This window comes from Brachyhypopomus gauderio, unplaced genomic scaffold, assembly GCF_052324685.1.
Source record: "Brachyhypopomus gauderio isolate BG-103 unplaced genomic scaffold, BGAUD_0.2 sc88, whole genome shotgun sequence".
In the NCBI taxonomy this organism is placed as follows: domain Eukaryota; kingdom Metazoa; phylum Chordata; class Actinopteri; order Gymnotiformes; family Hypopomidae; genus Brachyhypopomus; species Brachyhypopomus gauderio.
Genome location: NW_027506909.1, coordinates 193538 through 216199, shown reverse-complemented (window position 1 = coordinate 216199; position 22662 = coordinate 193538). Strand labels below are relative to the sequence as shown.

Below are 22662 nucleotides of genomic sequence, written 5' to 3'. Positions count from 1 at the left end.
TTGTTGTCTATTCATTCACATATGAATTATTTTCATCTGTTTACCATTCCAACAACAACACAACTAATTCAGTGTGTTCTTTACCAAACCAACCTGTTCATTAGCAGGCTGAGTTGAAAATGCTACATATGTACTTACATAACAGACTGTGCAGTAATTATGAACGTTTATCTGGGGTGATGATATTTATATTTAAAAAATAAAACAAAAATATTTAAATATTTTGTTTAAATGTTATCAATGAAAAAAAAATATTACAAGTCAGTGTCATTCAAATCTTACATTTTCATATCCTCAAAACCTCCAAATGCCAAATGTATATATGGACCGTTAAAGAGTCAGATCGCCAAACTTCAGCATTATACTGCCACCTGTTGGCAATAGTAGAGTTCACAAGGTATTAACTACAGATCACCAGAAATTCGGCCGGCAGAAGGAACATCTAACAGTTAAATGACTGATAGAATATAACCAAATAGGTTATAGGTGTGCCTAAGCTACTTTCTGCTGTTTCTTAACTCAGTTAATGACAAACAATATATTACCACAGTGAGCACACAGTGCTCGAGCTCCCTCTTGTGGTCATAACGAAACATTGTCACAACGTAATATACAAGAAGTTAGAAAATGCAGATAAAGTCATCAAAATATTTCTTTATTGCACATCACAAAAAGAAAAAAGCAAGAACGTGAGAGAGAGAGAGAGAGAGAGAGAGAGAGAGAGAGAGAGAGAGAGAGAGAGAGAGGGAGGGAGGACACAAGTAATCACATTTTTAAATTATAGTGATACTGATTTTGAAGCTAGTAAAACAGCTTCATATCCAAAGTTTTACATATTTAAATTGTAACTTTTCATACAATTTTTCCTTATATATTTGAACCAAAAGTAACATTTTTTACTTGGACCCAAAATTCAACATTCCATTAATTTCATGAACCTACTCATCACACATCTCACTTCGGTTTAACACACATCTCACTTTCCCTGTGGTTACAATATTCCACAGTATTCTCTCAGACTGAACACTGACTCAGCACCTCATCATCAAAGGTCTTAACCACATGCTACTTCTGTCTATCTAGAAAACTCATATTTAAATGTTTATAAAATGTATGTTTATATTTAAGTATTACATGTATATGTTTATGAAGTCTGTGTTCATAAACAGACAGGGCTTTGGTCATCCTACTGATATTTGTATGGTTATGACATTTTTCTTATAGATCATAAAGTTGCACACAAAATTGGTAGATGGTTTCAGAAAGTATTGAGACCACTTTATTGGTTGCACAGTTTATTTTGCTGTGGATTTGATTTTTAATTAATGTAGTTACCATTTCACCAATCAATATATACTTTTACACCCATAAAAGTGAAGAATAAATATTTTAGAGATTTAAAAAAGAATTAAAAATCAAAAACTGAAATCAATATTTCACAAATGTATTCAGATAATTTGCTGCAGCATTCCAAATTGAGGTCAGAGGCTAACCTGGACATCTTGACAAGAAGGCCCTTGTTCAGGTAGATAAGAAAAGCCCAGCTTCTCCTAAGAAAAATCCCAAAAGCCATGTGCAGAGATGAGCCTCATTATGTTAACCACGTTAGTGACCAATGTGCTAACAGCGCTAACGACAGAATTGTGGGGTAGGATCACTGAACATGACGTTCTCAGCCCAAAACACTGATCACTGGTGATGTCATGGGAACCACATCTGTGATGTCACACCAAAGATCCCACACGTTCGTCATGGCCATCCCACTGTGGATCTCACTGCACTCATCTTGGATCTGTTGACACCTATGAACAACATCCTGAAATGCAGGATGTAGGGTTTTTCACACCTGTCCAGGTCACAAGTTGTTCTTTGGACCAATTAAACAACGCATGGGTGAACCGGACATTTCAGCCGATAATGACTGTTGTCTTTAAACAAGCAACTTGCTTCTCTTTGTGTACATTGTCGGGTGAACTTAATAGACATCTTCAGCATCTTCTGGAAGAGTGGAAAGACAGAATGACTCCACCCAAACACCACCTGAATGCTTGCTGACAATCTGCCCCATGGCATCAACCACTTGTGGAACAGACACCACGGCGTCCGAACCACCGCTGAACATAAGAGGAACACGAGACAAAACCAGCACAACATAAACCTTCACAGCAGGACGGCTAAACGGACGGCAGCATTGTAGAAGGCCTGTGACAGTCAGCTTGGAGTTTGCTAGAGGCCCATGGAGACATTCAGGTAGTGCAATCGTCCCTACACTGAACATGCTCATGGCAGTATCACGCTATGAGGAATGTTGTCAGACACAGGAATATCCTTAATGAAATCAACACCAGAGTGCGAGCAATCTGAAACTGGGGTGACGATTCACCTTTCAACATGACGATGATCTGACGTCCACAGCCAAAGCAACAGTGGAGTCTCAAGCGGTCCACCCAAAGTGCAGACCTGAATGCCATGAACATCTGTGGAGAGACAGGTGCTATCCATCCACGTGGACAGACCTTGACTGGACCTGCATGAAGCATGGGACAACCTGCCCAAATACGGGTGTGGAAAGCTTACAGTGACGTATCCAAGGAGACTTGCAGCTGTAATTGCTACCATAGTGGATTTTACAATGAACATGTTTGTAAATAAGAGATTTCAGTTTTTGATTTTTTTAAACATTTGCTAAATTCTCTAAAACATGTTTTCACTTTGTCGTTGCGGGTTAAGGTTAGAAAAAAAGTATAAAATGTGCAACAAGGGCTTTGGATACACTTGGCATCCACTCATACACCCACAAATGAGCAGAGAGCAAACATACAGAGAACAAATGAATGACATTAATAACCATGGCAGCATTAGTTATACAACCGCCATCGTGTGTGTGACATCTTCATTCCTGCAGGCGTACCTTCTGGAACTCCGCCTCCTTTTCTGGACGGCCTACGTGGGAACCAGGGTGTGATGGTGAGTGAGAGGTGACAGGGCCACACCCAACGGCTCCCTGGGGGCTTTAAGCAGGTTCAATCTGGAGCAGGGGGGGTTTCTTATTCGCCTCGTCCCTCATGTACCTCCGCAGGTATCGGATGGCCGACAGCGCGCTTACGTTCGCCAACAGAGCTGTACAATAAGGGGGCGGAATCAGTGGTGTCATCCGTTTGTTCTAAGCCTTGCAAAATACTCATTCAATGGGAAATGAACCCAGCTGTCATAACATCACTTCCCTCTTGTCGTCTGTGAAATGAACTTCCGTGGACACACACAAATTACCTGCTTTCCAGGTGTCTGCTCCTTGAGGGTTGACGGATTTTAGGACCCATGAGGCAAAGGCGATGCAAACCAAGCACATGTCCGCCTGCTTAAGAGGCATAAGTGAAGCGTCCAGCCCTGGAGAGAACGCAGCGGGAGGGTCAGTACACACGTGCACAAGGGAAAGAGACACTGACATTTGACACTGACCTCTTCTTTAGTTCGTGTCTTCAGAGTGTGATATGCAGAACAGTACAGATTTAAACGATAGAAATGCTGTACTGTCAGTGTAATGAAAGCAGGGAATGTGTGGCAAGCAGGCAAAGATGAAAAAATGGCTCTTTACTAGCAGAGCCATTTAATGCAATGAGAAGTGGGGACAATTCTGCATTTGCACATTTAGTTTGATTTCTTTACTTTATTTAGTGTTGTTTAAGTCAGAGAAGTTAGTCTTCGAAGGGGACTGATCACAGGTCAGGAACAAGGGACCCTTGACATACTTTCGCTTAGAGGCACAGAGAGGTAATGACTATGATGGCTATGATAAATATGATGACTATGATGGCTACGATATCTATTATAACATCAAATCTGACAGTGCTGAAAAAGTCAGTAGACTAAAGTGGCACTTAGGAACAACAACAACTGCAGATGGATCTGATTATAAAAACAACATGCTAACAGAGACCATACAGAAAACATACAGAGATCATATAGAGACCAAATAGAGGCATGAACGCAGTTCAGTGATCTGTGGCAAACCTGATGAATTGTATCTCATTCCTGTGCAGTGGTATCATGATACCAGAACACCAGAACACAGCCCTAATGCAGACCTAACACAGCCCTAATGGAGCCCTATTAACCCCAAAACAGCTCCAAGAACCCATTAACACTCCTAAAACAGCCCACCAGGACATGTAAAGGGCTTTAATATATTTTGCCTTTATCAAGTGTGACTGTCACTACTGGCCCACACACAAAATGTCACCACTGGACCAAACTCTCCTATCAGACTTGGGCTGCAGTCCGAGATTGTGGAAAACTGAAGCTTGTCTATTTTTACATGCAGTTCCGAGTTAAATATGCGAATACTTCCTGGCACATGGCAGCTCTGAGCAGCAGCTCGGTCAGGACGCTCTCTCACGTCCTGCTGTTCCCCTGGCATGAGCACAACTCTACGTGCTACGTGCTCAGAGTCAGAACCCACTGACAGCTGCAGGGGCAGGAAAGAACTAACATCACAAAAATACCACAAAGAAAAATCTAACAAACAAACAAAAAAAAACCCTAATTGGCATTTGAACGTCAATAGTAACTTGACCTACCACAAGCTCTTAAACTATTGTAATGCCTGTATGTATTTAAAAGCTTTGTAATGAGTTGCCTCAGAGACAAAAAAGCGCACAAGGAAGACACAAGGTATCATCTCAGATGCACACCAATGCAATTTAACACATCATACCCTCACATAAAATAGAGGTGTCTTCTCAAAAAAAAGGATAATTAAATACATTTATACGGTTTGTCCCCTCAAGCATTAGTGAAAATGAAACCATCTAAGAACAGTAGGCACTCAGTGTGTCATGTGAAGTGGAAGGTTTCTGTGTGTGTGTGTGTGTGTGTGTGTGTGTGTGCGTGCGTGTGTGTGTGTGCGCGTGTGTGCGCGTATGCGTGTGTGTGTGTGTGCGTGTGTGTGTGTGCGCGTGTGTGCGCGTATGCGTGTGTGTGTGTGTGCGTGTGTGTGTGTGTGCGTGTGTGTGCGTGCGTGTGTGCGCGCGTGTGCGCGTATGCGTGTGTGTGCGCGTATGGGTGTGTGTGTGTGCGTGTGTGTGTGTGTGTGTGTGTGTGTGTGTGTGTGTGTGTGTGTGTGTGATGGATGGATGAATGGTAAAATTAGCTGAAGTCTTCTTACTTGGATCAACAACAGCTGTCTGCATCTCACTGCAGATCTTCTGTTGCTGGACCAGCTGTCTGCAGATGTTGGTCTCCAGGCCGAGGAGCAGCGGGTCTGGGCGTGACCTTTCACCGGGGGGCGTGGCGGCTACAGGTTGAATTCCTCCCTGAAATGCCCTGCCACTCTTATTCATTGGGGTGAGAGCCCACGAGATGGAGCCTTCAGATGGTTCCATGGAGCTTGCACGCTGAGCTCTCCTAAATGAAAGAGGGTTCTTCCACAAGAGGTTCCAGGTGTAGCTGCTCTCAGTGGCGACCTGCTCGTACGTATCTGAGGCTGTAGACGTGCTGTGGCTCTGTGTTGCTGTGCAGTCGCATTGTGTCTCCAACTGTTTGGCAGTTTGTTCATGGTCCTCATCTTCATCTGAATGCGTGGGAGAATCATCTGGGAAAAAGTAATCGTACACCTCAGGGAATTGGTGGGTTTTGGTAGCCGGGCGAGAACAGGAGAAAATGGGGACCAGTTCATCATTTCCACTGGTTTCGAGTGGGTAAAAGAAACTCTCAGCCTCGAACTCTGAGAAGAAATGGTCATATGTCTCAGGGACAGAGGTCCCGGTTCCTTCGAGATAAGAATGAGTTATATTGTCATCTACGGAGGCACGAGGTTCAGGTTCATCTGTACCAAACAGGAACTGGATAATCTCGGAGAAAGTGATCCCAGGGCTTTCTGACTCCTCCTCCTCCTCATCGGAGAAGAACACCGGGGACGACTCTCTGTCCACGCGATCAAACGGATCCTCGTATTCGTCCGAGTGAACGGCGTGGACGGGGGAAACCGAGTGGAGAGAGCGCAGGGATGCATTTCTCAGGATCTTCCCAAGGGGTCGAGCATCATAGGTTTGTAGGTTTTGGACACTGATGTTCTTGCACATCTTTCTGAAGCACTGCTGGGAGGAATCCCTATACAGTGGTAGAGGAAGGGCTGTTTCAGAGCTTAGCATGAACACGTCTTCCATTCCAGCAGCTTCTAGCTGACTCTCCCACACAACGTCGCCTCCTGGATCGGGAGACTCCCGTGACCCCTCGCCTAGTTTGGCCAAGTCTTGTGCTTGGAGCTGTGCAAGATCCTCGTCAAAGTCAGACATACACGACATATCCCCGCTAGAGCGATCAGGCTTAGAGTCGTCCAAGTGTGTGAAATATCCAGAGTCTGCAGCGTCCGAGGCGTCAGCCGTGTTGCTGTCCTCGGGCTGAAGCAGGACGCCGGGGTGCTGGGCTTGGCCGACCAGGCGAAGGCGCAAAATATCATTGATGGTTAGCTTCTCCATTTCATTCCAAAAGGAGGATATGGCATATGGAGGAGGTGTGGGTTGATCTGTGGTAGCAGAACATTCAGGTTCTGTATCTCCGGCTTCGGCTCTTGACTCCAGAGAAGATGCCAGAGCACCCTGCATAACCGCACTAGCTGACTCATGCTCTTTCGATGGAAATACATATTTATGTATTTGATCTTTCTCTTCTTCACTAGTTGTAATAATGATAGATGGGTTGGGATCTAATTTGTAGTCCCGTACAGATTCTCTCATGGGGTCAGTGGTGTGTAGCAGGGATTGGCATTCCTCGCTGGGTTCTTTGATAGACAGCCCCTCGTTTCTGGCTTCGGCTGTAGGGCAAAGGCTTTCGGCTTCTCTGAAATTTTGGTCTTCCTTACTTCCATGTATATCTAAAAATGGGCAGACCTCTTCTGTCCAATCGTCATTTTGGGAATTGCAAGGAAGTCTGCCGTTCTCAGACTCATTTAAGACAGCAGGCTTTTCGGACTCCACGTAATTCTTTTCTGTTTTTAGCTCAGACAAATAAGCGTTCTTGATTGTATCGCCACTGGGAAGGTTTAACGAACTCTGGCCTGATTCCATTTGTATGTTAGAAGCATTCATCTCAGCACTCTGATGGCTAAATTGCACTTTTGCCACATTTTGAGAATCTGACTGTGGCTGTAATTCAGAATCACACATCTCAGAGAGACTATCCATGCCAGTCTCTTCATCATTTCTGTGTTCAGGGGTGACTCTATCATGACTCATACAATTTAAACCCTCTTCCTTCTCAGCATTGTTGTAACATGTTGTGAGAGCTCTCTCCTCTTTTAACTCAGGAAATGCTAGACAGGAAATGGTAACTGTAGATTTCCACTGATAAGCAGTATCGGGCCTATTTTCTTGGGGGTATGACGTCAATCTCTCTCCAGCTTGTCTCTGAGGACTGACAGGTGTTTGACCAGTGCGATCTGACGGTAGAAGTGTTGGGCTTTGTAATGCGGTTATATCTGCACTTGACTTCACAGCAATGGCTGTGTGATGTAATACTGACACTTGATCTTCTTTCCACTCTCCACCAAGCAGAGACAGATTTTCCGAGATGGCAGGTTGTCTGGCTTTAAGCTTTGATGCTGCCCTCTCTGTGTCACAATCGCTAACAAATACCGGTACGTTTTCAGAAGCCTTTAGTGCAGTTTCCTTCTGTGAAGGCATGTGGAGATCTAGCTGTGAATGATTATCTGTGTTACCTCCACTAGTGGGCGCTGTTGAGCTGGCGTCACTCTGAACCACCGCATGCTTTTGCTCCTTATCACCAGATTCAGGAGATAAGAATTCTTCTCTTATGGCAAATTCCCTGGATGGTTCTTCTGCCCCCGTACGAGGTTCCTTCTGAGACCTCAAGCCTGTGTGCACAACACTTACTATGCTTGCAGACTTGACAATTCCTTGATCCGCTTTTGGTGAATTTGGGTGTACCATTGTGGGCTTCGTTATATCTGCATCCCCTGGGAGAGGTTGAGTTTGTACTTGGAGATAGGAAACACCAACTGTCTGTGGTGATGAGGTATGATGTGCCTCAGAAATGGTGTCTGAACTACCGACCCCAGATGTCCATGTCTCTCTGAGAACTTCGCATCTTTGCATGTAGGAATCGTCCTCAGACTCACTGTGTTTGTCTGGGAAGGGGGTCTCCAGCCTGTGATCTGGCTGCACTGATTCACTGCTTGCTCTCTTTTTCCTCCTTCTCTTTCTTCTAGGGGTAGAGGAGGAGCATTGGCACTGGCCAGCCTCCAGTTCTTTACAGTCAGAATTACAGTTTCCCCCTAGCTGAGAATTTGCTGTGAGTTCGATGAAGCCACTGACCAGAGCACAACTTGGAGTCTTCTCAAAATCAGGATTGAGGTGAACTGCATGGTTTAAGTCCCCACATTCCCACATTGTCTCCTGTAACCTGTCCTCCCTGTTGGCATGACACTGTGGCTCAGGACAGGTCCATATACATGGGTCTACATCCAGATTATTAGTGGCAGGCTGGTTGTGTCTACAGGTATAGGTGGTGTTCTGGGCGACGGTTTCGTTCCTTTGATCCGCGTCCCTGCTGCTGGACAGGATTGGGTCCTCATGCCGTGTTGCCGATGTACCTTCAGCCTGTTCCACACCCTCTTCTGAGTGGCCGGCCGTCTCACCCCCCTCTGTTGACCGACGCCTGTTCATCGCACCGTTTTCACTGCGTGAGAAGTCTTTCAGCCTTTCAAAGAACACGTTGATAGTCTCTGAGTGCAGGTCCTCCTCACTGCCAGAAAGGACACGGTCTGGACCTCCGAGACCACACTCGCTCAGGACACGTTCCACAGGCGACCCACCGTCGATCTGGAGCTCCGCGTCTGGCAATCTGTCCTCGGTGAGCGGCCGAGCCCTCTGACTCCCCGCTTCATCCATGTCACTCATTCCCGAGTCGTCTAACCCTGCGAGGCTTGGAGGCAACAGGTCACACTCCTCACATTCATGGAAGAAGGTGTACCAGTCCCGCTCGGAGATGTGCACGCTGTAGTCAAACTCGTCCATGGTGAGGCTACAGTCACAGCAACCAACTGCAACAAAAATAGAGGACAACTTAAAAAAACAAGGATCAGATTCTCAGCACATGTGAATATACAGTACAACGCATCCCAAATGGCCCAATACAGTAGTTCAAGCTAAACTATTCTATTAAATCACATGTGATTTGTATTCGTAGTAGCAGTCAGAGGAAAAGTGTCCCAAGCCTAAAATAAACATAGTCTCTATACGTATCTACCAAGTCTATACTCAGCAATCATGTGACCACCACACTCAGCTGACTGACATGTAGCCTGCATGTTCCCTAGCAAAAAATTAAATAAGAAAATCACACAGAGCATTACAGTGCAAAATCAGTTTAATTAATAGACAATGACTACAAAAGACAAGATAATTCATAGCGCACTTTTAATGATTAAAAATATCTGAGATGCAGATTTCATTTAAGTGACTCAATACCCCCTCAAAAACAAAACACACTTACATGTGAATACAATACTGAATGGTCCTTATTTTCTTACTGTACTGCAATATGTAATACTAGACAGTACATGTATGTATATATATATATTGTTGCAATATGTTCTATTTATGCAGCAGTCTATAATCTACTTGTAATGAAGCAATGCACACCAGTAGGGGGGGGTTACCATAAATCCTGAGACCTACAGATACTTACATTTTGTGCTCTCATTCCTAAGTTAAACTTTCTCCCAAACCTCCACATCTAATGCACCACTCCTGAAGTGCATCTGTAGACACAGAGTCCGCAGAGATCCGTGCACCTACCTGTTCAGCAGTGTGAGGGTGAGTGTGCAGGCCCTGTGTGCCCTTTGAAGGATGTCCTCGTGTGGCAGAGCTGTGTGCCCCCGGGGCCCTGTGATCTGTTATAAATAGAGCAGTGTTTCTGATCACGTAATACACGCCAAACTCCCCCTCCCACTACTTTCCACATGGCCCCCCACCAGAGGAGTTTCATTTCAACTGGTCAACTAGACCCGTGACATACGAGGTGCTGTGTATGTTTCGGACAGGGGCTATACGATAAAAGCACTGTCATATGAAACTGACATGAAAGGCAACTCATTGGTGTTTTGTGCTCTTTCCTCTAAAAGCTGCAGAGTCTTTTGAACACTCCGTTTCTAGCACGAAGGACATAAAGACACCGGAGGTGTTATGTTACTTTCTGTGGAGGTCATAAAGATTCCACAGCCTGGAAAGAACAGTAGGAGAATTGCAGCGGAGGGTCAGCCAAGATGTAGATCAGCTGATGGCGTGATGTCACGGACAGACGGAGAGATTCTTCCCTTTTTATTCCCTCTGGCTCACAAGCTTGTCACAGAGAATAGCACAGGAGGTGTTCATGTCTGCAGCTGACCAGGAACGAGCAGTGAGTCCATTCATGTGACACTCCCCCTGACAGAGCCTATTAAGATACAGCAAAAGATCATTCAATTCTAATCTTTACACTGCAAATAAATGAACATAATTTTGACAATGCAACAAAAAACATTATTGAAATGTACAGTATGTCTACTGACAAATGTGTGGTCAACTTGAATGTGTTTATCTACTTTTGGCCTGGTACAACCACTGGAAGATGTATTGGTTTCTAAAAAGGTTTTATGGGTTCAGACCTGGATGATATTAACAACAGACGCTCAAGTCTTTTTACGGTCTTGGAAACGGAACACATGGCCTTGTAAACGTTAATGTTTAAACAAGTTTTAAACTTCCATAGGAAGGTCTTTATTTGCCCTCACAAAACTTGTGCTGGAGCCAAATTCACTACTGGTTGATATTTTAACCATGAAGTCACCTGAACGTTTTTATGCCAACCTATGAATCAAAGGAAATATCAATGAGCCAATCAGGTAGGTGATTTATTTAACAAGAGTACATCTATCATGTTCTTCTATATTTAACCAAGTAATTTTAGAATTTCATTATTCAAAGAAGAAATACATGATGTTCACTTGAAAATTTTGTTTTATATATTTGGAAATTGTTTTAAATTGAGTGAGCATCAGGTTTAAAAAAATTTTATTATTATTATTTTGGTGTGTCAGAATTAAATGTCATTAAATGTCAATTAAATGTAACTCACTCACATACTAAGAATAGTTTGCCGGCTCCAGTTCAGCCCCTGGTCAATTAGGTAACGGCCATGTTACTGTGTTTACAGACATCAAGATTATTAATGAACACAATGGGATTAACAAACTAGCCCATCGGACAAAGCGTTAGTGTCATTTAGATAATGCTCATTAGTCTGTTATCTACTTCAACCCATCCCATTCTGATTGTCTCCTGGTCTCAGACTAATCTGCACGACCACACACTCACCAAAACCAAGATGGAAAACAACATTTAACCTAAGCGATCCTTACAAAGGGAGTAAAGAGCACAAAGATGAGTCCTCTTTCTCAACACAGTAGCAGAGACAATTCCACTTTCTGAGGGAAGAGTGTTGCTTGACGGTGTAGCCCACCCCAAAAGCTTCCCATTCTCTCATTTAATTATTCAAGACCATTAAAGGTCTGATTCTCCTTGGTAGGGCTGTGGGAAAAACAGTCAGCCTAATTATACAGCTACAAACTGGGCAGAGTGCCCAGGAAAGAGAGAGAAAGAGAAAGAGAGAGAGAGAGAGAGAGAGAGAGAGAGAGAGAGAGAGAGAGAGAGAGAGAGAGAGAGAGATGTAGCCCATGTTTGCACCTGGGGCAGTGGGCTGTCTGAATGTGGGTGGGATTTTGTTTACATCAGCGGGATTAAAGTAAGTAAGTACACTTTCAGGATTAAGATCTGTTTAGGCTACTTGAGAGTGGCAATAATGGGTAATATTACAGTGTTTTTCTCTAATTGCCACAAAATGAGCTCTGTCATTTCGGTGCTGATTCATCAAATAATTGTAAACAAAAGTTATGTGGGACAGGTCAGATGCAGCCAGGGGCGTCGCCTGGGGTGGGCTTCAGCCCCGAATGATTATCCAGTAGCCCCGCGCATGCGCTCTAGCCTTTTTTGGCAGCAGGTTGCAGGTAGCTGACGGTGAAAGAAAATGGATATACGGCGTTTTTTCAAGGAGAAAGGTAACGGTAGTGAACTATGTAAACTGTGATGACATTGTTTGTGGAGCTATCTGATAGCTGGTTAAAAACACATAGATCAAACCCACTGTGTGCTTAATAAAATGCAGGTTGTCACTAGTCAGCTTCGGAATTAGTTAGCTAACCTAGTTAGTTAACCTATCTAGCTAGTTAACCTAGATAGCTTAGGTAGTGAAGGTTTGAGAAAAAAAACTTATATAGCTAGTTATGTTATAGCTAGTTATAGTTATAGTTAGTATGTTCAACATGCCCTGATGTACCTGATAAGCTAATAACTATTTCATTTTCAAACTGTGTTTAATAATTTAGGATTGTAGGACTGTAAGCTATAATGAATGAAAATCCATTTAGTTAACTAGCAGTTAACTAGTTAGCTAGAAGGTGGACGTTGTGGATAGCCAGAATGTAGAACAATACTTTATGATGGTAGTTTAAAGCAGTTTCTTAACCCTGGTCACTGCCCTAAAATTGTGTGTTTTCCGCTGGAGCCAACTGATCAGCTAATAAACAATCCTTTATTGAGTTTACACAGCACAGCATATCACCACTTACTTTATCAAGTGCTTTAAAAAGAAAACTTTAGACTAACTCAATATTATAGAGTTAAACATTATATCAGGGTACGTATTGTAATATATATATATATATATATATATATATATATATATATATATATATATATATATATATATATATATATAATTGGGCTGAGCCCCGGATCTTTACATACCCAGGCCACGCCCCTGGATACAGTCACCAGGTAAAGTGATATTTGATGTTTGTATGCTTGGTTCACACTTTTCTTGGTCAAACTGAATCGCACACATTGGCAGCTGAATCGTGAGATGGTTGAAAATGTGGCCACTGCCACGTGCCCCGTGCTGTGTGTAGTTTGGGTTTGTTAGCCAAGTCTCAGCGCCATCACAGGGTTCAGAAAGTAGACAGTCACGAACTGTTTTATGTGCATATTGCCCGTGGTGTCTGTCACGTTTCTCGGGATAATGTGATATGAAGACTTCGTGGCGTTTCCAAGGACATGGTCACGTTTGTTGCAAATGACGACATATCGTAATGCAGAGTGTCGTAATTCATTTTTATAAATGTATAAAATTTATAAAATGAAAATGTATTTTAAAACGTGTCAAAAATAATAAAGTGTCAAAGCTATTGACGGCGACAATAAAAATAACGCTAACGGAAAACATATTTTGGGAGAATGTGGGCAGGCGTTGTAGTTGGCCAGTTGGCCACCAGATGGCAGTCATCAGACATCGGAAGCGACATTCTCCCTACAAGTGTCTTAATGCGATTAATGCGATTTACTGTTCTAGATGAAAGTTTTCCATCGGTTTTCTATTTTTTTCTGTACGAACAACATATTGAGAATATCTTTGTGATCGAAATCCTGAGGCACAAAAATTTTTTTAGGTAGGCTGTTACAGATGAGAGTAATCATAGCGTGTGGAGTATTTGCTAATAAAAAAACACAAAACAACCCTTACTGACTTACTTATAAAACACCGTTTATTGTTAAATTAAAGGAACTAATATTAATATATGACTCTAACTCAGGCCTTGCTGTGTATCTGTATTCTTTGGTGGACTGTTGTTCACTCACCACAGGGAAAGGGCCTTTCCCCTCCTCCATCTCTGGAAGGGATGCGTAGGGAAGAGCCCCAGACCACAGTCTTCCTGCCCTCCTCCGTGACTCATTCTCCAACCAGCTAAAGGTCAGAGATGAACCGGAATAGGATGAGGGTGAAATGTATTTTTAGTCAAATTCCCCTTTTGGTTTACCCGCCCAATATTTGTACCTGGATGAAACGCACTCTACTCCTCTGTGTCCCTTTTTCAACAAAGGGTCAATACTTTAACTAGTTTAAATATTACATATGTCATAAATTATAGTGAGATTTTTCTTATTAGTGTGCAATCATATAGAAATCCCCCCAAATAACCAGCTGCCCCAGATGGCTAATGTTCCATGTGCCTGGACTCAAAGCTTTCTCAAAGCCCGTGTGTTTGCACTCTGGTAAACGGACCAGGGCTCACCATGCCACTGATGTGGTGATAAAGGCCTGACAGGTTCTGTGCCACACAGAGAGAAGGCTGGGCTCCACCCCCAAAGGTCGCAGGGGTTATCAGGGTCGGCAAAACAACGGGAAGTGGAAGAGTCGGGTGTGCGCACGCCGTGGCCCCAAGCCCACGGACCCGAGCCGAGCTAAAGTGGAAAACGCTAGCGGCCTGCTCTGCACATCACTCCACAGCACTGATAACAAGTGCAGGGCTGTCACCACTCATTCATTTGACCACACCGAAAATGGACCGCAGACATGACCCCTGACCTCGTCAGGTCCTCAGCCATGGCTCCTAACCACCCAATCAGCTCTGGATAGCTACAGCAATGCAGGAGAAACAGACCCTCAGTAAAAAGAGGAATGCTAATGAATGTTTGCATGGTCAGAAGGTCAACAATTAACAAAGAAATGAGTATTGGAAACAAGTACTGTAAAGCTCACACTTAGTAGCCATGGCTCAGCTGAACTGATGAAAAAAGTTGAGATGTAAGCATCGATTATTTATTCACCAAAGTAAGTTTTTTTTTCTTTTTTCCAAAAAGTAGTTTTCATCATTTATTCAGCTTTTGTTCTTTGTATCCAAGGTGACTGTGACATTTTGTCCAGATTAAATGTACACATTTGTTGGAGAACTGTTTGATGTTGTTCCCTGAGTCAAACAGTCTTTGTTACTGTGCCTTCAGCAAAATGGATGAAGAGACAAACATATGATCTTTACACACCCATGCAGGCACCATTGTTGTCTTCAAATTAATTGTCCAGCAATGTCTGACTTCAGGAACCCAGGGGAACGACATAAAGAAGGATTCTCCAGCATGCTGCCATCATTGTTCCATGTGTGGAGTGTGCTGCGTGTTTCGTATGAGAAACAACAGCTCGGTCTTGCTGCTGTAGTCCTGTGGAATGTACACAGTGACTAGAATGAAATGTGCCACATATGTTGAATAACAGACTGGGGCATGGCATCTTTGTAAAGAAAAGGCACTCAAACGCTCAAAAGAATCACACGAATGAAAAGGAAAAAAAAGTGGGAATTGGGATAACATAAGAAGCTGGATAGCTATGGTTTTAAAATAGTGTGCAAATCACATTAAAAGTGCAGGACAGACTGAGGTGAAAGGTGTTACTGCATGTGGTCCTGATTTGACCCGTGATGGTCTTGAGGTGGAATGTGGAGGCCGGGTCAGCGCGGCCGGGTCAGCGTGGTGAGCCCCGCATCCGCTGCTTCTCTCACTGCACCCCGACCTTGGAGTGTTCAGCTGCTGCAGACTGTAATTATGAAGCACACATGCATCTGAAACGCCTCAAATGTTCACGTTGGCTCAGTGTTGACACTGGTGACAAACACACAGTGCACGTATGCCTAAAGTCCTGCACTATTAAATTACACTGATAAGTTATATGACAATGAACAGACCAATCACCCTGTTGGTAAACACAGTGAGAAAAAGGATCTGTCTGCACCTGTCATGTATTTGCCCTCTTACTGCAAATGCAACATTTGGTGTGTGTGTGTGTGTGTGTGTGTGTGTGTGTGTGTGTGTCTTTGCCGTTTTGGTAGACATTACCAATGACCCATTTATGAAACTTTCATTTTGTGATTACTTTTCCACATTTTGAGTTTTTGCTGCTTTGGAAACACACCAGTCATTTGTTGATGAGCGTTTACTGTTAAAGCCAAACACTGGAACCGTGAAGGCTGAATCTGCTCCATGTTTCATCCAGTGGTAGCAACTGCGTTTACCGCTGGTTTGTGGAGCCACATGGCATCAACTTCAGCTTTTTTGCCTGCATAACACACTTTGTGCCAAACTCTGTTTCTTTCCAGAGCACCTTCACTGATTTTGCTCTGGACCTGGGTCTGGGTTTGGACCTGGGTCTGGACCTGGACCTGGGTTTGGACCTGGGTCTGGACCTGGGTCTGGGTCTGGTATAGTGCATTCATCTTGTTCCATATTAAAGACCACATCATGAGAATATAAGAATCCAAAAAGTTTAAGAGGAACAAAGTTCATTACAGCGTGTCGGAGGAAGTCCACAACACCATCTCACCGCGGCGTCATGTCACACGTTCTGACATAACTCAAGCTTACTAGTGACAGTAAACAAACAGAGGCTATACAGCAGCTTGGCAGCAGCCAAACACGTGTCTCGCTGACCTTCGGCATACAGCAGCTCGGACGAGGGCACTCTATCGCTTTATTGCCCCTCTATCTGATGGCTCATTGTGCTGGATTGATTCGTGGCTGATACAGTTCTTATATTAGGCTTATTTTGATCACCATTGACGAGTAGCTACCGGCCGTCGGGGGAGTTTCTGTGGGATCCATTGCTGGCTCTTTGATCTATTCAACAGCAGTGAAGTATCCACCAAGTGAAATGTGTTTCGTAGACGAACTCTGCAGTACTGCTGCGTGTAGCTGTTCGCCCAACCGCCCTGCAGTCTGCTGGATATTGAGAAGCTCATGGGCGGTTGTCCAAGCTGTAAGCATTAAACAAGTCAGCTGTATCTCAGTAGCGTCTTTGTTCCTGGAGGGGTGTGTTAAATCAACACCGTCACACTACAGTAAATCAAATGCAGGTTCCTCATCATGTTTGCTCTCCAATGACGCCCCTTTGCTTGCTTTGTGGCTCTGATGATGAATGCCTCACGGAACGTAAAAGATCCCAGTGTTTTAGATGACAATCGGAGAGGTCTCTTTCTTACTTTAAGCACAGAAAATGCTTTGTTTTCAACAAAACACACTCGGTTGGCTATATCTGGAGTGCTGACACTCCGTTCCACACCACTACATCTACATACAAGCAGTGGTCTCATGGTGGTTAAACTCCATGCTGGGTCTTGGCTAGGCATGCAGTCGCCCCCCCCGCCGGCAGACGGCCGGAAACGCCGAGACGTTCCTACGGAAGGGCGGGAGCTGACGGTAAATCACATCCGCTCCCTCTGTGCTGCGCTCACGACACGCGTGGCCAGAGCCGACCGCGTCTAGACGTGCTCGTGCCGAGCCCCTCTCCGCACTCGCGCTCTGTGCACAGAACGGAGCCGGGCGGGCGGGCGGCCGGGCTGGGGGTTACAGGAGCAGGGGAGGGGGGATGGATGGAGCCCACAGCACAGTGCGGTACTTTCCACGGAGTTCCCCTGCACCGCGCCAGACTCCAGGAATCATTCCTGTGTCACTCCAGTGTCTAGTTCACCACAGGCTGCCTGTGTTTTCCTTTTATTAATCATGACGTCCGTGTTCTTTCATTCGTGCGAAATCGTGCAGTTCTGCACCGCGTAAATGGGATGCTTCGATCGAAGATATCTCACTTTACTTGGTGTAAATAATGATGGGCAGGAAACATGAAACTCTTGTTAAACTATGTCCATAAATACAGTTGACACTGTATGTCTTATCTTATTTCCCAGTTTCCGAGACTACAGGCATTTCCTTCTTCACAGAGTGTCTTTGGTTCGGAACACAACAGCTAAAAAAATCACTGGCTAATCAGTAACTAGTCATATCAGCCTCCACAGGTCAATTAACATTCTGTGGCCTATAACTATTATACATTCACACTTTGCATTTCCTAGTTTCTATATGAACTCTGATCATTTATTCCTTTTTATTGCATTTCCTGTAACTCCAAAAGAGGCTCTAGAGACGCACCGGCTCATCGGTTCCTTCACCAAAGGGCACGTTTTGCCAGACGGCAGATGCAGAGTAGTCATGTAAGCAGATATATGAACACAACCGCCGAGCCAAAGCTTTGATTCCCCCTATTCAGAGTGTGCGAGACGTGGATAAGGCCAAACTATTCGAAAGACAATATGCAGGATTCCTAGTCCTGGTCTGGAGGAGTGACAGCATCTGAGCTCAGGACTCCAACCGACGTAAGCAGGCTGGATCTTATTAGCCTGTTGTGGCAGTAGAGGCTCTTAAGTGGTTGCAACCGATGCATTAGCCTGTTTAATGAAGCACAGCACAAGGACGAAGGCGAAGGAGGTCGGGCGTGTTTTCCAGCCGCCCCCGAGCCGTCAAACGCTCTGCCTCCCACGGTTCAGAGATGCCGCGGTGTGCACAGACCAAACAGACATATTTCAACATTTCTGAAGGCTGGTTATGCTGGTTGTGCCAGGCTTGCGTTTGTGAGTGAGAGCACGAGGCTACTAAGCTTCTAATCTGTGGCAGAAATTGCCAACAAGAGACAAGAATGTTTTTTTGTTTGTTTGTGTTTTTTTCTCAAGCCCCCCCCAGGTCTACTCTCCCACGGCTCGATGTGCAGCACCCTCGGCTTTGGAGTGATATTTACTCTCGCATTCATCGCATGGGAGCACAAGATGAAAGGGAAAAAAAAGGGTGTGAAAGAAAGAAACACCTGGCAGACAGCAAACAGCTCGCATGCACCGAGCAGTATGATGTCATTGTAGCCGCGCGGAGCGCCGTGAGCTCTGAGCCTCGGCAGGGCGGTCGCCACGGCCTGGCCTCGGTAAACGCAGCCAACGCCTGTCTGCTGTTTTAGCTCACTGCACCAGTCGCCGTCTCCCTTTCAGAGCTGTGCGTGCAAAATAACGACACGTTGACGATCATGCCTTTCGAACTACATTTACAAAAAACACAGCTCACATCGAAGTCCGATCCTCTTACACACTTATTTGGGTACTGCATTCTTAGAGCCCCTAACCATGTCGCATTGTGAAAACTGGATAGTGTTATAGAGGCAGGGTTGGGGTAAAACACATTATTCCCCTGCTTGTCTCAGTTTTAATCAAACTACAGAGAGAACGGCATGCTGGGAAGTACTTTCCCCCCAGCAACACTGGTCCCCTTCAGCAGTGGGAACTTGGAAGGCCAACTCAGCTGCTCTTCTCCCCCACTGAGGGTAATATCATGGCCTCTGAGAGGTTAGGCTCTCCACTACGTTATATAGGTCACCCTGCCAGACCACATTAAATTGGTTAGTGCTTGCTGTTGAGGTGTGGTTGCTGAGGTGAAGCAGCTGAGGTGGGCTGGGGGCTGAAGGGGGTGGTGGTCTCTGTGGACTCCGTTTGATTAAAACACCCCCTCACGGGTGGGACCGCTGCTGTCTCCTGGACGGAGTCGAGAGCCGGATACACTTATTACTCACCGTCGGTCTCCACAGCTGTTCCCACAATGGGCTGCCCTGTTCAAGCCCGGCACACGTGCGAGGCCGCGTGAGACGACGTCCGCCGGGGAGCCGCGTGGCATGCTCCCCCCCCCCCCCCCCCCCCCCGACAGCATGTGGCTCCGACGCTTCGGGACGCATTTAAAACCGGGTTTACGGGTTTATGGGCAAATGCTCAATGGAACCGTTGGGCAAGATCGCATCTGGGAATCGGGTCTGGGAAGAATTGCAGTCTCTTTCAATTTCCTTCGATTGTTCCCAGATTGAAAATCGTTGTTTGAAGAATCATTCTTAATTCTTAAAAATTAGGAGGTAAATATTAAGTGGAGGATTTGACTCTGGTTTCAGTTGATGTCAAAGTTCTGAATCACCGGTGAAGCGTCCTGATGTAGTGTGTGTCCTCCATGCGGAGACCGTCCTCCGTCTTGTGCTCCTGCTGTTTGGCGTTCACTCCAAGCGCCCATCCCACTTAGCCGGTGGAGTCAGGGCACCTCCTGTGCTGGCCCAATGACTCCACAGGTGAGAAGCCCCTGAGGCCACGCTCTGCCCAAACCCCCCGCACTCTCCCTGTCCCGCCCCCCTGTTAACACCAGTCTGTGGAAACATCCTATGTTAATGGGATTTAACTAACGGCCCTGGGGCGTTTGTAGCTCGCGCTCTCCGCATGACCCCTGTGCCACCTCGCTGTCGTGGCGACCCCGACGACTGGTGTGGTGAAAACATCTCTGGCGCGCTCTGGACCGCATTTATCCGGGGCCCTGTGGACCGAATAGGTCACATTGTCCGTTTCGACCGAACGAGGATGTGCGGCTTTTGTTTTCTTCCCCGCTGGTGTCTTCGCGGTGTGAAAGGGAAGAGGGCATGTATGTGTGTGTGTGTGTGTGGATGGCTGTGTGCGTGCCGGTCTGTGTGTGTGTGTGTGTGTGTGTGTGTGTGTGAGGGATGCAGACAGTCCCACACACACCACACTTCCCCGCGGCTCCATCCCTCCGCTCTGAAGCTATTTCCGCGCGTATTGATGTCTCGCCCAGCTGCGCGGCCAGGATCCTGCTAAACACCGACCCCGAGCCACAGGTGACTCGTCCAAATCCTGCTCATTAGAACCCTAATTGATTGTAATGTGGCCTTTGTGAAGCGCTGCCCGCACCAGGGTTATTCCACACATGTGAGTGGCCCTACGGCCTGCTTCCTGCTGTCAGCGTCGCACACCAGCGGGGTCTGGGGGTTCGGCCACAATCGACCCTCTCAGACGGAATCATTAAAGCAGGGGACGGCGTCAGGCCTTTCATAGTGCCTGCTTCTGAGGACCAGCTTGAGCCCAGGACAGTGGCCACTCTGCCCGCCCTGCAGGAGAGCCCTTTCCTGGGCCGGGTATTGTTGGCTTCTCCCCTTGACTCGCTGCCTGCCGCTCCGGATTCATTGGTTTCGTTTGTATGCCAGGGCCGTAGACTAAAGCCCGCCTCCCAGGGGTGCTGGGTCAATATTGGTTTTGAGAGCATGTGGAAAAATGTCAAAATGTTAAGTTGCATTCAGTTGCCCCAGTGCTGTTTGTTTCTTCAGTGAAAAGCCTAGTGGGCCATTAGTGTAAACAGCACTTTGTCTTACAGCTCAGACTCCAGCAGGAGGTAGAGCAAAACAGAGATTAAAGTCTTGCCTAAAAATGGCAAAACCGCAGGATTCACAGAGACCTTAAAATGACAAAAAGGGAGATGAAAAAGAAAGCAAGCTGTAATCATCTCCCATGCCAAAGAGTAAAACGCCCACCATCTTTAAAACCTGTCCCTCGTTAAGGAGGGCAAGATATGTTCTTTGTTTGACATGTTACATTTAGTGATGCATAAAAACAGTCAAAACAGGCAGAAATCAGACAAGCACTTAAATACATAAACACTGTTTTCTCCTTACAATTTATTTTTCGTTTGTGGTAATTTTTTGGTCATTTGAAGAAGAAAACAGAGCCGAACACAAGGATGCGTGAAGTAGCGTTAAACCGGAGAAACCGGGTTTCTAAAACAGTGAATTCTGAGAAAAGTAACCAACGGGCCCTTTTATAACCATGAAAATTTGAGCCAATCCTTCAACTTTCTAGTTGAAATGGAGGCCATTGTGAGAAAGCATCTGTTTTACTGCCACAGACCCTGCAGCAATGCGCTAGCCCGTCCTTTCTCCCGGCAGGCCCGGAGGAATGATCCACTCCCCCATCAATCACTTCAATTAGCATGCAACAGTAAAGTGGACCTGCCCCCCCCCCCCCCCCCCCCCCGCTCGCTTTCACCATCTCCTGCTTTTAACTGTCTGCTGGCCCGTCTTATATTGGTCAGGTAGCTTTTGTGGTGCAGCTATGAGACGTTTCCTCTAAAGGAGGAAGTGATGTTCACATCGTTGAGCAAGGGAGTAAATGTCAGTGTGTGTGTGTGTGTGTGTGTGAGAGTTTTTTAAGTGCGATACAGTATCTAAAGTAACTACACGTTAAGCATATGTTCACTGACGGTGACAGCTGGGTGAACATACAGTGGGTCCGGACAGCTTTATATGGAGGAATTGTATTTTGGCCAAGAGAAAACGGACGTGTCAACAGTCAATATTGGCTCGGCGCAAACATGCTGTAAACGTATCTGTCTCCATGCAGCTATGGCACAGGCGGAGCAGAAGGGTGGTGCTGTGGAGTGAATCGCTCTGCCTTCTGTAGCCTCACGGGACGACCTAGCGAGCGCACACCCACGTGTCGGCTCTGGCATTATGGGTAAACAAGTCAGCTTAGGCCAAGGCAACGTTTACTAACTCAGCTGCACGCCGCGTGGCTGTTAATGGGCTACTTAGCACGCCGTCACGCCGCGTGTAACCACAGCGGCCTCTGCCACACGTTGTTGTTATTTGTGTCACCTACATTCCAGCACGGCCGCCAGAGGTGAGGCCTCCCACACTTGGGCTGGCGGGCCGGCGTCTGGAGCCGACGCCTCCGTATAAATGAAGTGTTCACGGCGACGCTCTGACGTTCGCTCAGTGCCGGCACTTCGCGAGCAAACAACATTTACACGGGCGGCCGCTCGGCTGAGGTCACGCCAGCGGAAAACGCTGCTCGGGCGGGGGCGTGCGGGCCCGAGGAGACACACTGCACAACTCTGTGCTGCACTGGGACACGCTCCTCTCGAACTGATGCAGACTGACATCTCTCTCATTGGTTTGGAAAAAACTTCTGGCTGGAGCAAAGTCTATTACAGTACATGAAAACAAGCAAAGACACATGACAAATTGAGAGTGTCTCCATTAATACAAAAGGTGCATAATGAAAGCTTCATTAGGTTCTATCATGTTTTGTTACTATAT

At 45.8% G+C, this 22662-nt stretch overlaps 1 protein-coding gene across 4 annotated transcripts in view; it reads right to left on the bottom strand.

Annotated features, from left to right (window-relative positions):
- Positions 1-639: 639 nt before the first annotated feature.
- The window catches only part of perm1a (PPARGC1 and ESRR induced regulator, muscle 1a), a 24939-nt gene continuing 2916 nt past the window's right edge, over positions 640-22662 (bottom strand). The window contains exons 2-6 of one of the 4 annotated variants that reach the window (XM_076992020.1): positions 13749-13854; positions 9816-10452; positions 5165-9058; positions 3271-3387; positions 640-3120 (exon numbers count right to left, since the gene is read on the bottom strand). In XM_076992020.1, coding sequence (XP_076848135.1) covers positions 3014-3120; positions 3271-3387; positions 5165-9032 — 4092 coding nt within the window. In that variant the 5' untranslated portion in view covers positions 9033-9058; positions 9816-10452; positions 13749-13854 and the 3' untranslated portion in view covers positions 640-3013. Of the gene's footprint in view, positions 3121-3270; positions 3388-5164; positions 9059-9705; positions 10906-13748; positions 14005-22662 lie in introns of those variants that run through there. The other 3 variants (XM_076992022.1, XM_076992018.1, XM_076992021.1) reach the window with 3 other exon arrangements.